At 40.2% G+C, this 16,216-nt stretch overlaps 2 protein-coding genes and 2 long non-coding RNA genes across 4 annotated transcripts; all 4 read left to right on the forward strand.

The window, feature by feature from the left end:
* Nucleotides 1-810: 810 nt before the first annotated feature.
* LOC116408669 lies at nt 811-4,570 on the forward strand. Its single transcript, XR_004221136.1, has 3 exons — nt 811-1,013; nt 1,936-2,030; nt 3,872-4,570. It is a non-coding gene; the product is annotated as an uncharacterized LOC116408669 (long non-coding RNA).
* A 6,547-nt stretch (nt 4,571-11,117) lies between these two features.
* Nucleotides 11,118-12,009, forward strand: LOC116408588 (protein kinase C-like). Its single transcript, XM_031896190.1, has 4 exons — nt 11,118-11,306; nt 11,419-11,486; nt 11,754-11,829; nt 11,911-12,009. Exons 1-4 carry the CDS (start codon nt 11,151-11,153, stop codon nt 12,007-12,009), a joined length of 399 nt encoding a protein of 132 aa, XP_031752050.1. The 5' UTR covers nt 11,118-11,150.
* Nucleotides 12,010-13,269: 1,260 nt separating this feature from the next.
* Nucleotides 13,270-15,018, forward strand: LOC116408766 (serine/threonine-protein kinase N2-like). Its single transcript, XM_031896615.1, has 3 exons — nt 13,270-13,543; nt 13,662-13,742; nt 13,930-15,018. Exons 1-3 carry the CDS (start codon nt 13,469-13,471, stop codon nt 14,092-14,094), a joined length of 321 nt encoding a protein of 106 aa, XP_031752475.1. The 5' UTR covers nt 13,270-13,468; the 3' UTR covers nt 14,095-15,018.
* A 103-nt stretch (nt 15,019-15,121) lies between these two features.
* On the forward strand, nt 15,122-15,900 carry LOC116408767. Its single transcript, XR_004221215.1, has 2 exons — nt 15,122-15,183; nt 15,646-15,900. It is a non-coding gene; the product is annotated as an uncharacterized LOC116408767 (long non-coding RNA).
* The last annotated feature ends 316 nt before the right edge of the window (nt 15,901-16,216 follow it).

Below are 16,216 nucleotides of genomic sequence, written 5' to 3' on the forward strand. Positions count from 1 at the left end.
CCTGATAATGGATCCTATACCTGTACTATTTATTCACACATAATCCCTTGGTTCACTTACATTATGTTACTTTATGTCTTTCTGAAGCCTTGTATTTGTCTTAATGCTCCTTCTTTATGTGTCCCTTATATGTATGTGCCAGGGCTGCCATTAGAAATGGTGGGTGCTCATACTCCCGAGCGGGCAGGGCCCTGGTTATTCGCTTGCTGCTCACCAGGCCCCAGGAAGCCAATAAACAAATGTGGCCCAAACTTCCAAACCATCATGTGTGTAACTGTTATTTGCTTTATAAGCGCTTCCCTCCTGCAACTGCTTTCAGATAATGACAGTATTAGCTATTTATTTACAGTTGAACTTTATGTTTTTTGTTGGGGAGTAACCCAAATAATCAGGTTCTACATGTCAAACCTTTAGCCTGAATAAGTAATTCATCAGGAATAGTGGTTAAATGTTTGATTTTACTATTTGTGTTCATAGTGCAAATCAAACAGGATAAACAGAGTAGATCCCTCCATTCCATTATTTTAAAGTTACCACCTAAAATCCAGTCCACTGGGTAATAATCTATGTTGCATACTGCAGACTGCGGTGGTTTCCTTGCAGCCATGCAGAACAGCTTTGAATGAATTAGCCATTGGTGCTATAGGTTGAGGAGTTTACAGGCCTTTGATTTCAAAGGGCTAGAGTTGCAAAATGGACACACAAAATGCAAAATATAGATTAAAAAAAAGTATCTTTTAATAAATATAAATTTATTAAATGTTTAGTTTAATAATTCGATTTATAAACAAATAAATGTTCTGTTTCAGAAATCTGTTCCGGTACCAGTGCACGGCACCTAGAGCCCCGATGAAGTACATACTGGTGACGGGAGGGATCATCTCTGGAGTGGGCAAAGGGATCATTGCAAGTAGCGTCGGTACCATCCTGAAGCCCTGCGCCTGCGAGTGACTGCTAATAAGATCAACCCCTGTATTAATATCAATGCTGAACTTTCCCTCCCTATGAGCATGGTAATGTTTCATATTTTACTATATTTCTGTCCATTAACCTCACCAACAGAAATAATTGTGTCTTTCCCATTTGGAACTCCTGAATGGAGTTATATTACAGGGGGCTCAGCCAATGTGCGCATAAATTAGACACGTCCAGTTGTGGTCCTCTTACTAAAGTTCAAAATCCCATTGTCAACAAAGGAATAATCTATATGCTGAGAGTAATGTATTTAATGGCAATATTAGAATTGCCACACATTTACATATGTCCTTTGTACTGTATATGTGCTCCCAGTATGGCGCCCCCTTTGCTCCGCCCCAAGCCGTCACTGAATATAGAACTGATCATTGTGAAGCATTTTCTAAGACCCCTGCTATTGGCTGTGGGTCTCCCATAGATTCAGCAATACATTTGGGAACAAGGTGCAAGTTTGCAGTTGCAGGAGGGTCACAAAGGCCTTGGGTCTGGGACATGTTGTGTTCTGAATAAATTGAGGATTTCTGCTTCATTATCTCTTCCTTTCTACTTTTGAGTTCATTTTTCATCATTCTGTGCACCTTTGCATCTGGCTGCCCTTGAGTACTTTAACCATCTTTATCCAAAAAGGATATTGCTGCCTTAAGGCCCCAATGCATTATCTTTAGTGAGATGAGCAATGAATATTCTATAAACTTAGTTTAGTACCTAGCAAATCTGCCCAAATACGGCCCAGTTTTCATACTGCCTAACCGTTCTTTGTAGTCAGTTCAGCAAATAGCAACTCCTCAAGCCATCATAAGTAAACACCGGCAAGTAATTGCTTGTACATAATATCCACTATGCCAGTAGAGAGAATGTATCATTTGTATAGATAGTACACATGGAAGTTTTGCCCTGTGTTATTGCTAGTGTCCAGTTTGGTGCAGTTTTAGCTAATCCTGACTTTACCTCTGATTGCAGGAAAAAAAGAAATGGCTTGGAAGATAGCAAAGATGACTGAAAATGATGTCTTGCAGCAGGCACAGTGGAGTCCTTCTCCAGAGAAATCTACAAAGGTTGGGCATAGTGAGCAGTAGTGTGTGTGTGTCTACATACGTACGTATGTGTGTGTGTGTGTGAGACAAAACAGCAGATTTCTCAGAGCTGAAAATAATTTTATACATGTACTTGTTAAAGAAGAACGAAACCCAACTTTTAAAAATGCTTCTAAAACATTTGCCACTTGTGCCTCTCCTGAACCGCCGTAGTGAAAATTCTCCCACTTACTTACTTTTTCTGCACCGCGCCGGAGTTATTTTCAGCCGCAGCATTACGTGCGTACGTCACTTCCTGGGGAAATCTGTAGGGCTGTGTGAGCATGCGCTTGGGGTAGTGAAAGTGCGCATGCGTACACCCTAATCTCACTTCGCTGTGTGGAAAAAGGAAGCTGGAATCTTTTATAGGAGTGTACAGAATTTTTTACTTTGATTTTTTATTGCTGGAATGGAAGAAGTCTAATGCAGGAAAGCTAATGGTAAGTAGCTCTTCACATACAGGGCAACAAGCTGAGCTTAATTTGTAAATAGGGTTTAGTTCTCCTTTAATAAATCTCAATCCCCATGAATTCAGTTTCAATGTATCAGCCCCTAAGTGATTTGCCCAACACTTTGGAGTTATGCAAGAATGAAACCCAGTACTTCCAGACCACAAGGCCTAATGCAAACTTTCTCAAAGTATCAATTATTATATTATGGTAAAAGTAAATTTCACAGTGAACTTCACCTTTAATCACTGCTTACCATTGCTTGGATAAAGTTGCACAGTGCTGCCCAAGAAAATAATAGCATTGCCTCTTTGTGTTCCCTCTGTAATAAACTGACATTGCTCCTTATGTTACATAGTTACATAGGGTTGAAAAAAGACCAGAGTCCATCAAGTTCATCCCATCCAAGTAAATCCAGCACACACAACCCACACCTACCAATCTATACACTCACATACATAAACTATAAATACAACCACTAGTACTAACTGTAGATATTAGTATCACAATAGCCTTGGATATTCTGATTGTTCAAGAACTCATCCAGGCCCCTCTTATAGGCATGAACAATCTGCCATTACCACAACTCTAGGAAGGGCATTCCCCAACCTCACTGCCCTCACCGTGAAAAAACCACCTACGCTGCTTCAAATGGAAGCTCCGTTCCTCTAATCTAAAGTGGGGGGGCTCTGGTGCGTTGATTGTTTTTATGGGAAAAAAGAACACCCCCCATCTGCCTATAATCCCCTCTAATGTACTTGTACAGAGTAATCATTTCCCCTCGCAAGCGCCTCCTTTCCAGAGAAGACAACCCCAACCCTGACAGTCTAACCTCATAGTTTAAATCTTCCATCCCCTTAACCAGTTTAGTTCCTTCTTAAGGACTGGAGCCCAAAACTGCACCGTATACTGAAGGTGAGGCCTTACCAAGGACCTATAAAGGGGCAAAATTATGTTCTCATCCCTTGAGTCAATGCCCTTTTTTATACAAGACAGCACTTTATTTGCTTTAGTAGCCACAGAATGGCACTGCCTGGAATTAGACAACTTGTTATCTTCAAAACCCCCTAGATCCTTCTCCATTAAGGATACCCCCAACACACTACCATTCAGTAGATAGTTCGCATTTATATTATTTCTACCAAAGTGTATAACTTTGCACTTATCAACATTGAACCTCATTTTCCAGTTTGCTGCCCAGTTTTGCAATTTTTTCCAAATCGCTCTGCAAAGCGGCAGCATCCTGCATGGAACTTATAGTTTTGCACAATTTAGTGTCATTAGCACAAATAGAAACAGTACTGTCTATGCCCCCCTCCAGGTCATTAATAAACAAGTTAAGTTATGTAACTTCCTTGTATCTCTTCTTTCTAGATATGATAATGTAAGGAAGCCCGGCCGAATGCATCTCCCCTATCTGCTCCAGGATATTTGCTCGTGGATTCAGACTTGCAGAAGAAGAAGCAATGTAACTTGTGCAGCTGGGCTCGGGGGTCCCGGAACAAGATCAAGAGGAAAGAAAGCCTCCCCTCAGATCCCTCCCACAGGTCTGCTATCCCTTGCATTATTACCTTCCCAGACTTTGCACAAGTGCACATTGCATTTGTTATTATATAGGCTTTTGTTGTCCACTCCCTTTAGTGGTGGCTGAACTCAAGCCCTCATTAGCTCACTTATATAGCGGAGCTGCAGTACAGTAACTAATGGTGCGCCATGGGATGGGTGTTTATAGGTTCATACATAAGTCTGGTGTAGTCCTTACAGTTACAGAGTTCTCTGTATTATAAATGTGCAGAAGCCCAAAACCATTTGTGTTGCTTCCCTGACACTGAGTGCTATCTGGTCCCAACTGGCTCACTTCTTATTCCTAAACACAGGAGATTGGCTAAAGCTTTTGGTTTTTATTTGGGACACTAGAAGCATCACTGTGGCTCTTGGGAACCTTTCAAAGTCACACTAGTTTTAGACCTACCCAGAGCATTAGTAATATTAGTCTATTCAGTTACATCTTCACTTGTATGTAGAAACATCCCCACACATTTGCATGTAGCCCTTATACAGGTATGGGATCCCTTATCGGGAATCTCTATATCCAGAAAGCTCCAAATTACGGAAAGCCTTTCTCCCATAGACTCCATTTTAATCAAATAATTCAGATTTTTAAAATTGATTTCCTTTATCTCTGTAAAAATAAAACAGTGCTTTGTATTTGATCCCAACTAAGATATAATTAATCCTTATTGGGGGCAGAGTAATCCTATTGGGTTTAATTAATGTTTTATTGATTTCTTAGTAGACTTAAGGTATGACGATCCAAATGACAGAAAGACCCCTTATCCGGAATACCCTTGGTCCCGAGCATTCTGGATAACAGGTCCTATACCTGTAATGTTAGCCCTGGAGCAGCAGGGTCGGAGGAGGGGCTGCATGACCCAGCCCAGCATCACGAGCGGGGGATAGAGCAGCCCGATTGAAAGGGGGAGAGAAAGAAGGCGGGGTGGAGAAGGGTATATAGGAGTGCAGAGAGGGCTGGCTATCCACCATTTTGTGGAAGAAGCAGCAGAGGAAAGGTCCCCACCCACCCTCCCTTAGTGGGGGTTAGCTTGGGGGTTGGTTTGTTTCTTAGTCGGCACATACGTGGCCATGGAGGGCTTAGGGGTACACGGGTTTAGTTATATAAAAAAAAAAAAAAATGGGGGTAAAATACACGTAAAGTGGCGCAGACAAACAGCGTCATGGTAGTTGTCACAGCTTTGGCGGGTCCTTGTCAGTCTGCCGGGGGGTAAGCTTGTTCTGGTATGCCAGATCAGGTATATTGGATGGTTTAACCCCTAAGGTGGGTGACCATTGGTGGAAGGAATACGAAAGGTGCGCTATAAAGCGCTGGGTGGGTACTGATATGGCTAAATAGAAAAGGGGACCGGATAGGTCCCGGATTGGCGGCGGGTATCCTCCGAGCTAGGGATTGGGCGGCTGGAGGATAACACGGCTCAGGCTGGTTATGGAAGGGCAGGCTGGCAAGGGGCTCGGGGTCAGTAATTTTGGTTATGGTAATGTTTTGCACTTATTATATCAATGTACTGTTTATGTTTATACATGTTACCAATTTTGTATTGTATTTAATACATTTTGCACTGTTGTATTTTTCAATAAAGCTGTGGCCATTATCATTCCAACAATGATATCGTCACGCAGTTTTTATTGGTAAGTGAGGTGAGTGAGTGTAGGTTGATGTGTGGGTCATGCTATTTTAAGCATAGTATTAATTAGCACTCCTATGAGGGTCTGCTTACAACTCCTTGAGCTCAGTACCCAGAGTCTTTATCCTGTGTTCATTTCTTGTGTAGCACTTGGCTTTGGTTTGCTGTGTCAGCCCAATGCTGATTCCCTATAAACGTATTCATGTCTGGATGTTTCAGCAGCAGGTTTCATAAAAGATGCCCCTTTCCTGAGATTCTGTACCAGGTATGGGCATTGATCATCAGCATTGCAACTACATAAGAAACATGTTTACATGTAAGCAGGCCTGGTGGTTGACCTTAAGGGCCGTGAAAGACGGGGAGATTAGTCGCCCACGACAAATCTCCCTTGTCGCGGGCGACTAATCTCCCTGAAATGCCATCCCACCAGCTAGAATGTAAATTGCCGGTGGGATGGCAAAATTTGCCTTGAGAGGAAACTTTGGCGATTGCGGTGCCGCGTATGCCATCCCACCGCAGCGACTAATCTCCCTGTCTGCCACAGCCCTAAAGGGAACTTCTAAACACTGTTTCCCCCACCAGAGCTATGAGCTAATAGAGCCTGCATGCTTATTGGGGGAAACTCTGCACTCACCCATTATCAATATATAGGACATTAATACATTCTGTGCATTAAGCTACTAAGAAATGCCCTTCCCTTTAAACAAAACAGGGATTGTTTGTCCATACTTTGCAATATACTTCAAGCTGGCCAACTACGTAGTTGGGGAGGGCATTTCTTAGTAGCTTAATGCACAGAATGTCTTAAAGTCCTATATATATTGATAATGGGTGAGTGCAGAGGACCTCTTGTTGTTGTCTATATGTATGTAAATTTAGTGGTTGAGCACAACTTTCCCCTGTTTTGCTGTTGGGGGAAACTGTCTTTTCATTTATTTATTTTTTTTAATGCCCCATGTGATAGCTTGACCACCCACAAACCAAGGATCAAAAAAGGTATAAATTGCCAAAATAATTCCAATTCAGGAATGATTTTTATAGGAAACTATACATATTTAAAAAACATGAATTTCCCAACCTCACGGAACTGATATCCATATAGGCAAGTATATCAGCTCTTAACTGGGTTGAGTAAATTTTAAGGCAAAAAGAATACTGGCAAATTTGAATCACTGGATTCCTGCAGGGCCCAGAAACTACTAAATGTTTTTATGGGAAACTGTTATGTTATGAGTGCACAAACCCTCAGTACATCATGCTTTCCTATTGGCATTGGCACTGGTTATTGAAGAGTAGCACACATTTCCTCATTCAATGAATAAAGGGGTGGGGGAGCGGAGCCAGATACTACTCAAGGCTGCTAAGACCTGGTGGGTCAGTGGCTTATGGGCACAGAAATTCTGATACCTGCACTGATTGGTAGTTGCTTGTGGCCTACCCCCTGAAAGCATAGCAGCATTTAGTGGCGCAGGATGGCAGTATCTGTTTAATGCACGCTGCTTCCACAAAAACAAGCTGTATGGTAGGCCCTTATTATATTTACTTTTAGGTTCTAGCCATTACAGCACACTTTATTACATATAGATTGCTGGGAGACAAGGAGGGCTACTAGAACTGTTTAATGGACCTATGTGTGCCCACCCCTCTAGTAAACCTGATCAGATTTAACTGATGTCTCATTATCTCCATGTTGGAATAGTAAATAAGGCAACAACCATCTCAGTAGTGCAATGTACAAGCTGTATTAGTTGGGGAGGTTCTTGTTAATCGCACTCATTGTATCCAGGGAACATTTTAAAATAGGATTGAATTTGTTATTTTTTTTATTATTTATATATATATATATATATATATACAGTCCACAGATTTTCAGCACACCAAACCCATGGCGTAAATTACCTGGGTGCTACCTCCATGTATCCAATTATCCAGAAATCCAAAAAGTCAGGTGCACACCAGGGTATTCTTTTAAAATTAAAACATTACTTTTATTTATTCATACCAATAAAACAGGCCAACATTTCGGTCTCCTTCTAAGACCTTTATTAGACCATATACACGTGTATATGGTCTTGATAAAGGTCTTAGAAGGAGACTGAAATGTACCCTGGTGTGCACTTGACTTTTTGGATTTATATATATACAGTATATATATATATATAGAAATGGATAACGAAGAAGCCGCTCTCACAGGACTTATGTGTAAAATAAGTCCTGTGAGAGCGGCTTCTTCGTTATCCATTTCTGTTCCTGCTTTGATGGCTGCACCCAGGCATTTTTGTGCGCTTTATACGTGAATGCCAGTGGTTCCTATTTTTGATATATATATATATGATCTTTAGTATTGAATTATAGTGGGGGATCGCAAGTCTTAGGGTTTAGTTAATGAACACTACACAGGAGGCATTTTCTTGCACATATTTGGGTATTTACACTGGGGAGTGAATATTTTGCTTTGGATCTCTGTGTCTGTGACTGTGCAGAGGCAGAAATGTTCAGCTTGCAGCACAAGTCTATTTGGGGATTCTGGGAGCCCAAATGGAAAGCAATAAATCTTACAATAATTTTAAAAAGTTATGTCATCGGTGCTTTTACAACAGTTTCCCTTTGGTTTCTCCTACAAATACAGGAACATGGGATATATCTGGGCTTGGTGTGACTACAGTTATTATGGATCTTATAGGGATGTATCTGCTGCAGCTGTGACACGTGGTTTTGGGGTAACATTGATGTAAACATGATGTTCAACCAATCAGGCGCATTGTCCCGCCCCCAAGCCTGCTTTAGCCTCAGGAGATTGGCTGCCTCCAGTCAGATGCTTAGCATTATTACTAGTGATTGCAGCTTGTTACCTGCTCTCTCTGTAAGTACATTTTTCAGCTAAATATTATAGCTTTATGGTTATCATTTATGAATAGGGAGGAATTGCACATGTTGTAGCATTATTTATTTAGCAGCAGGCAGAGATTTCTGCACATTCCCTGTGCCACTGACAGTGCTAAAGAGCCAGGATGGCAGTTAATGGCAGTTGGGCAGCAGCTTCATGGATGGAAATATTAAAACATATTAACAGAAATGTGTAGGGATCTGTCGGAATCACTTTGATTAGTTGTGTCTGTCTATCCTTTTGAAGTGGCAGTTGCCAGATTCAATACTCATTTAGGGGGGTGTCTAGCCAACTGCCAAACTCTGTTGGATGATGGTGGGAGTTGTAGTTTAGTAACAGCTGCAGGGCAACAGGTGCTGCTGATAATGTGTATTTTCTCACACACCTACACTCAGGGGCATATTTATTATAGCGTTTAAGCCAATATCACTGGTGATTTTGGCCGTAGCAACCAATCAGCAATTGAATTTGAACGGTCACCTACAATTTAGAAAACAACAGCAAAGATGTGACTGGTTGTCTATTTGGGAATTCTGAGAGCTGCAAATCCGCTGCAGGGCCACAGGTTGGAGCCCAAATGGAAACCAATAAATCTTACAATAATTTTAAAATCTAAAGTTATGTCATTGGTACTTTTACACCATATCAACAGTTTCCCTTTGGCTTCTCCTACCTACAAATACAGCAGCGTGGGATATATCTGGGCTTGGTGTGACTACAGTTATTATGGATCTTATAGGGATGTATCTGTATCACAATAAAAGCTTTTCTGGCACAAACCCAACTGTTTATTACTAAACCTATGCCTGGCTGCTGCAGCTGTGACCCCTGGTTTTGGGGTAACACAGATGTAAACAGTGTCTTAAACCAATCGGGTACATTGTCCCGCCCAATGGTAGTTGGGCAGCAGCTTTATGAATAGAAATAATACAATATAGCAACACAACTGTGCAGGGATCTGCCAGTATCACTTTGATCTGTTTTTTGTCTGTGTGTTTTTCATTTTGTAGCGGGGCCATAGTTGCTGCTAATGAGCAGATCCCAGTGGGCTTCAGCCAAGAACAATTCTCATCAGCCCTTTCTTATTTTCTGCATAACTCACAACATATAGCAGTATTTATAGCTAATATTTGAATGTGAGCTGTGGATATTAGGTTCCCCCACTGGGCCCTTGGAGGCCTATTCCGATACTGGCTAAACACACACTAGTATGTGATAGGTCAAGCATTTAGGAGAGTATAAAGAGACACTATGGTCATGCCCTGTCCATGTTCTGCAGCTTTTATTTCCCCTCCATATTAGCTGTGAAAGATACCAATCTCTCTTCTCTATTACAGGAGAAAAAGTGATGGGTTGCAAGAAGAGTAAAGTCGAGGTAAGCTGCTCACGTTTCCTTTTGCCCTTTTACCTGGGATAAAGAATATGGTGGCACTGGCATGGGAGGGTGTGAGAGTTCAGGGCAAAATGGATGGAGGGCCAGGATCAAACACCTGGGCCCATGGAGCTCTACTTACATATATGAGACAGATAATTACACACACACTTTGTACTGATACAACAAATCCTACACAATTGGCACTTTTATCCTTAATTAATGGCCACAAAATAAAATTTTTCATACCCTGGATTTTGCAGTATAATGGCAGAATATTTTTTACCACAATTAATATATGAAAAACAATCATCTTAACTGGTGGGGGAGTGTATTATAATTTTAACTTATTTTTTTTCCTTCCACAGAACTCGATTCTTTCTATTGAGCATGAAAATGCTTTTGTGGAGATCGTAGAGATCAACGATGTGCGTGACTCTCTGGTGCAGTTTACTGCCACCTTAGAGCTGCCCGACCACCTGGCACAGCCATCGTTCATAGGTAAGTGTGACCAATACTAAAAAGCACATTTTAATTAGAGTTGCACATCTGGGAAACCAATTTCAGTTCTGAAAAGGACCCCACTGCCAGATAATAATGACATCTGTTGTGTTTTTATTCTTGTAGAATCTCCACTTCCTGCTGGGTATGAAGAGGACCCTGGCTCTTCCCACAACATCGGAGGGGCCATTCCTCTTCATGAGCCTGAGGGCTCGGAGCCAGCAGAGACTATCCCCAGGGATACAGCCAGCCCCACCAATTTCAACTGGCTTTCATTCGTAAGTACATTGTATGGGTGTGAAATATATACAAACACACACACACGCGTGTAATTGTTGGATTCTTACTATGCTTTACCTCTGTAGGATGCCACGGTGGAGGTCCCTGGGGTAGTTATTACTTCAGAGGCCCTGGTGAAGATTTGCGTGAAAGCAAATAAATATGTACCACCATATGAACCACCAGCGATGCCATTTTTATTGGGTAAGTTGGATGATACACTGACTTCTTGAAATTTATGAATTTAATTAATTAATTTATGGTTAATAATATTATTCTTAGTGCATTTATGTGAATTGTATGGACATTTATCTTTTGTTCCAATAGGATACTTATATATTTAAATAGGAGAGTATTTATTTTTTATAAAGTGTAGGCCTAATATTGTAATATTATAATAAACTGTGTATCATCATGTTGAGACTATATTGTTCCATTTCTGCTTTTGTTTCAGAAGCTCCTGATTGTGATGCTGGCACGTCCAATAACAGCGGACACATTGTTCCCAATCAGGAGCAAGAGTCTGAGCCAAAGGAAGATAATTCCACCTCTTCCAGTCTTCCATCAGAAGTAAGTAGATTCTACAGATATTATTCTTTATTCTTTGCTTCTCAGTGCTGCACGTATGAAATTCATGTAATGTTTATTCTGCGCACAATACTCATTTGTCCTTTGTTTGCAGCTCAACATCTCTGAATTTGGCTCAGATGTTGCCAATAAAATACAGGGCGCAGAAGGACCATCTACCAGGTATCTGATTTGGGGCATATTCTATTGTTTTGGTTTAGAATTGTAAGTTGCTTATATATCAAAATATTAATATTGCCTAGTTTGCACTGTTTGTAAAGCTTAATTCTATTATAGTTCCCTTCTCATTAGAGGGGTTATCAATAACTGGCCAATACCCTCTGGTGATTGGATGCTACAAAAAGTCACCAAATAAACTGTATATTAGATTATTTTTGTCTGTAAACATGAACAAAACATATATTTCAATTTCTTTATTTAATTTTTCAGCCCTGTTGAGCCTGGATCTCCCTCACTTGATCAATTCAACCTGGGTCAAGTGTTGGGAGAAGGAGGATTCGGGAAGGTGAGCGACTCATTACATAATTAGGTTTTAGTTACTACTGATATACCCAGAGTGATTAAACTTTCTGTCTTCTGACTCCAGGTATTCCTAGCCGAGCACAAGAACACCGAAGTGCTATATGCCATCAAGGCCCTAAAAAAAGAACACGTTTGGAAAAGGGCAACTTGGACAGGTCAGTGATAGGGGAGAGATTAATATTGGCCATATCTGTGTCATCTTTTCTTATTATATTCAGCTTTATATGTAGGACAGTTTTCTCTTTTTATATTTAGTATCTGTTTTACCTCACATTCCTTTAAATCATTTGCATTTTCCCCACAGTGTCTTCCATGAGAAGGAAATCCTTCAGAGGGTAAGTTCTGCTAACCACCCGTTCCTGGTGTCATTACATGGAACCTTCCAGACGGCGTCCCACCTGTTCTACGTCATGGAATATCTCCCTGGAGGTGACATGTTTGACTTTATAAGATCAGTGGAACTTGAAGAACCTGATGTCATGTAAGTAGAATGGGAATCACCTTAATTCTCGCACAAATCAGCTTATATATATAAAAAAAAATTAAAGTAACTGAATTTTATATTTTCTCTATTCAGGTTTTACACCGCATGCGTTGTTCTTGGCCTGGAGGCATTACATCAGCTTGGCATTGTCCATAGGTAAGCATTAATAACACTAAAATCATCTTTATTTCCAGATGGATCTGATAACACTACTAAGAACACTGCTAATCTATCTTGTAGCACTGTAATAATTTGTTTGATGTTATTATAAGGATTATATATGTATAACTACTAAACTATTGACTTGGTTTTAATTCAGAGATCTAAAGCTGGAGAATTTGCTGTTGGACCGGGATGGCTACCTTAAGATCGTAGACTTCGGCCTCAGCAAAGACAGTAAGTGTTGCTTATAATTCTGGAGCATACAGGGTATAAGATCAGATTATTAGGTATTGTTATATTTAGATATAGTGTTATATGTAAGTGGCATAAACAGATCTGAGTGGGTATGTAGTTTGGAAGCAAGCAGTTGAGGAAAGTCCCTCATTACTTAACATTAGGGCCCCAGGTCTGCAGTTTCCTCACAGTGTTTCTTGTGTTTAAGGATTTGGATACAGCGACCGCACTAACACCGTGTGCGGAACAAGAACATACATGGCCCCGGAGATCTATATGAAACTTGGATACGGCATGGCCGCTGACTGGTGGGCCCTAGGAATTACCATTTATGTTATGCTCCTGTATGAGGTAAGCACAATTCCTATATTATCAACTTACATTGGGGAATCATTGCTATTGGCATTTTATAATGTGACTAAACATAGTGAAATAATTTGATTAATATATAAGTATTACACTTATTATAATCTTCATATTTACAAGCATAACTACCTATACTCTCAGAAACTATATATCATGAATATTACTGTTTGGCTTCCCTTTATCATTTATATAAGAAATACCCCCATGGCGCTGTACTAAGAAATGGTATCTGTATGACCAGCTGCACATGAGAGATGTAGTTCAGTACAGAGCCTGCACTAAGTTGGTATTGCAACAAATCTTTTAGTTGTTTCACTAAAGGAATAATTATTCACTTTCTCAGTTACCATTCAACAACAAGGATCCAGTTGAGCAAATGAAAAGCATCCTCTATGATGACATCATATTCCCGGAAGACCTATCAGAGGATGCCTGTACTCTAATACAAGAAGTAAGTTGGAAAATTGCTTGTATTTCCTGGGTGGATACTTTCCCAGAAGAATAATAAAATAGACATAAGAATTAAAAACATTAATGAGTTAATAACAATGTTTGATTTCTTTTTGTAGCTGTTAGAGAAAGATCCTGAATTTCGCCTCGGTTCGGGTGACGCCGGGGCTGAAATGATTAAAGAGCACCCCTTCTTTAGAGTAAGTTTCTATTCTATTTATTTTGATTTACAGACAGAAAAGCACTAATGAATATTGATAAATTCTTCATGTTTAATGTAATTTCAGCTTTACTTTTCCGTAGCCTCGAAATGCATTATAATTTCTTTTTCCAGTTATTCTAGTTTTTAGACCAGATACTCATTGTTAAATATCACCTGTCTTTTAGGATATGGACTGGGACCATCTGTTACAGCGAAGAATTACAGCTCCATATGTACTGGGCAACGAAGACCTGGAGAGCCAAGAGAACCCTGGATGCCAAGCTCCAGCACTGCCACCAACTGCTGCAAGGATTCCATCAGAGCTGCAAGAGGCATTCAGAGGATTCTGAAAGAACATCAGTTACCGCTGAAGGAACATCTGATAAGTAGACGGAATAGATGGGGAGGGTGGAGGGCCAGTCCATATCCATATAAGAAGTCCATTCATATAAAGTGATGCTCAGGTGTCCCACCTCAGTAATCTCTGACTGAGTAGGCTAATATAGGAATAGTCTTCTCACACTTTGTATAATATTCTAAAACCTCACCTGTATAACAGGCAAGTAAGATCTAGTGGCAAGGTGAGAAACAGTGTATTTAGTTAGGGATTTTCTTTGCCTAAAATGTTCCTTAGGTTATGGATAGCACTGGGTTGTAGCCAATTGAGGTATTAGGTAACACACAGGGCCCCTAAAAATTTGTGGTGTGTGATGATCATGATAATTCATCTTGCCTACTGATGATTTCATCTCTCCTTCTGATGCCACAAAGTTATTTTTTCACTAATGCCTCATAAGCTGCCATTGTTATTTGTATTTCTAGGAAACATATTAGATTTTACTAGTTTTTTGTAAAGGGATTTTTGCTCGATTTTTTGTTTGCAGTTGTAAAAAGAAAGCAATGGTTTGCTGGTAGATTGGGCCAGTTTGCATTTCAATACTATATGATATTTGTAGCCTTTGTATTTATTATGGATAGTAATTAGTACTTTGCTGAAGGCATAGCTGAGATGCTTGGAGAGAAACAGGGAACTTGATTGAACTGACAAAGTACTGAGGCTACCTTTATTTCTGGGCAGTAAATATTTTGTTTTTAGCCGCCGAGCGCCACAGCTGCAAAACACCGTATGTCTACACGAACAGCGCGCACGATTAGACTTGGCGTCACCTCTTTAGCAAATGCCACAAGCTTTATAGTTGGCATCTCAAATACTCACCTTTCAGAGCAGTGAAGTACAGATGAAACTAAAGGGTCGAAAGATGCTCCACTAAACAGATAAAGTAAGTAAAATATATTTGGGGCTAATTTGGGCATTTTCTTCTCCAGTTATTGCAGTTTTGGGGAGAAATTTAAATTTGTTTGTTTTTTTCTTTTCAGGCCAAAGCACAGAGAACTGTGTCCACAATTCTGCATGGCATGGCATCTCCAAATAGCTGCAGGTGTGCACTTTCAAGGAATATATAGTTTGTGGGGGTATTTTACAAGTAAGGGGGATGTTTAGACTGAAAATCTGCTAGGAGTGCACCTAGAGCACAGCCCCAAATTTGGCTATTGCCCCAGTTTTAGGGTGCTTGGTGGGTGTGAGTTTAGGTGCATCCATGCACGTGTGGAATCATTTTGTTCAGAAGAAGCGACAGATTGATATTTAACAGGTTTCTTTTTAGTTTAATATATCTGTAAATTCAGTATATAAGTAGTTAAGTTAAATTTATTGGCACAGTTAAGATTTAGTCTTTGCACACTATTTCCCCCTGCCCTTTAGCAGTAACTGGTTAATTTGCTTTATTAAATATAAAATATATCATTAAATCACCTACAATGTCAATTTAATTATTAGGCTCCTTATACCAGCACTTTAGTTGCCCTTTAGATTTAAATCCTTCTTTGATTCTGTTTCTTAGATGTGAGACACAGATGTGAGACAGAGAGTTGCAACAGTCAAAAGAAATCTTATTCCGTGATGAAGATCATAGATTGTATAATGAATATTGTACCAAACACTCATCGGAGTCTGTGTAAAGAAAGAAGCCTGTACCCCACTTGCAAACCGCCACCCACTTTGCCTCTCCTAATAGGCACCATTTCATACATAACTTGTTTGTTCTGCTCACTTTATGTATATTATAATACAAATAAAAAATCTTGCTTTTCAAGAATATCATCTGTGTATTGATTAAAGATTTTGGATGGAGATATTGGCATCGGTCATTGGCCAATGGGAGGTCAGAGAGAAGCAATCAGGGAATGATGTGCCATGTTTGCCTATTGCTATGGATTTGTGGCTTAGCGCCTGCATATGGGTTGCTCATAAATGTGATTTTATTAATAATGTTCATCTCCCAATAACGGCAACACAGAGGGGCCAAAGTATTGGCACAGACTGACACAGAGGGGAGAGGCCAAGATGCTACTCTGCAGCTCAGAGTCCAGTAGAAGTGCAGTGGGTGAAGGTGGAAGTCAAAAAAAAGGAAA

Source organism: Xenopus tropicalis, chromosome 2, assembly GCF_000004195.4.
Source record: "Xenopus tropicalis strain Nigerian chromosome 2, UCB_Xtro_10.0, whole genome shotgun sequence".
NCBI lineage: Eukaryota > Metazoa > Chordata > Amphibia > Anura > Pipidae > Xenopus > Xenopus tropicalis.

Excerpts from the sequence above, each read along its gene's own strand:
- LOC116408766 (XM_031896615.1), top strand. The coding sequence starts at position 13,469 with ATGAAAAGCATCCTCTATGATGACATCATATTCCCGGAAGACCTATCA. Across the intron at positions 13,544-13,661 it reads CCTGTACTCTAATACAAGAA|CTGTTAGAGAAAGATCCTGA; the intron begins GTAAGTTGGAAA and ends TTCTTTTTGTAG. Across the intron at positions 13,743-13,929 it reads AAGAGCACCCCTTCTTTAGA|GATATGGACTGGGACCATCT; the intron begins GTAAGTTTCTAT and ends CCTGTCTTTTAG.
- LOC116408588 (XM_031896190.1), top strand. The coding sequence starts at position 11,151 with ATGTTGAGACTATATTGTTCCATTTCTGCTTTTGTTTCAGAAGCTCCT. Across the intron at positions 11,307-11,418 it reads CTTCCAGTCTTCCATCAGAA|CTCAACATCTCTGAATTTGG; the intron begins GTAAGTAGATTC and ends CTTTGTTTGCAG. Across the intron at positions 11,830-11,910 it reads GAGAAGGAGGATTCGGGAAG|GTATTCCTAGCCGAGCACAA; the intron begins GTGAGCGACTCA and ends TTCTGACTCCAG.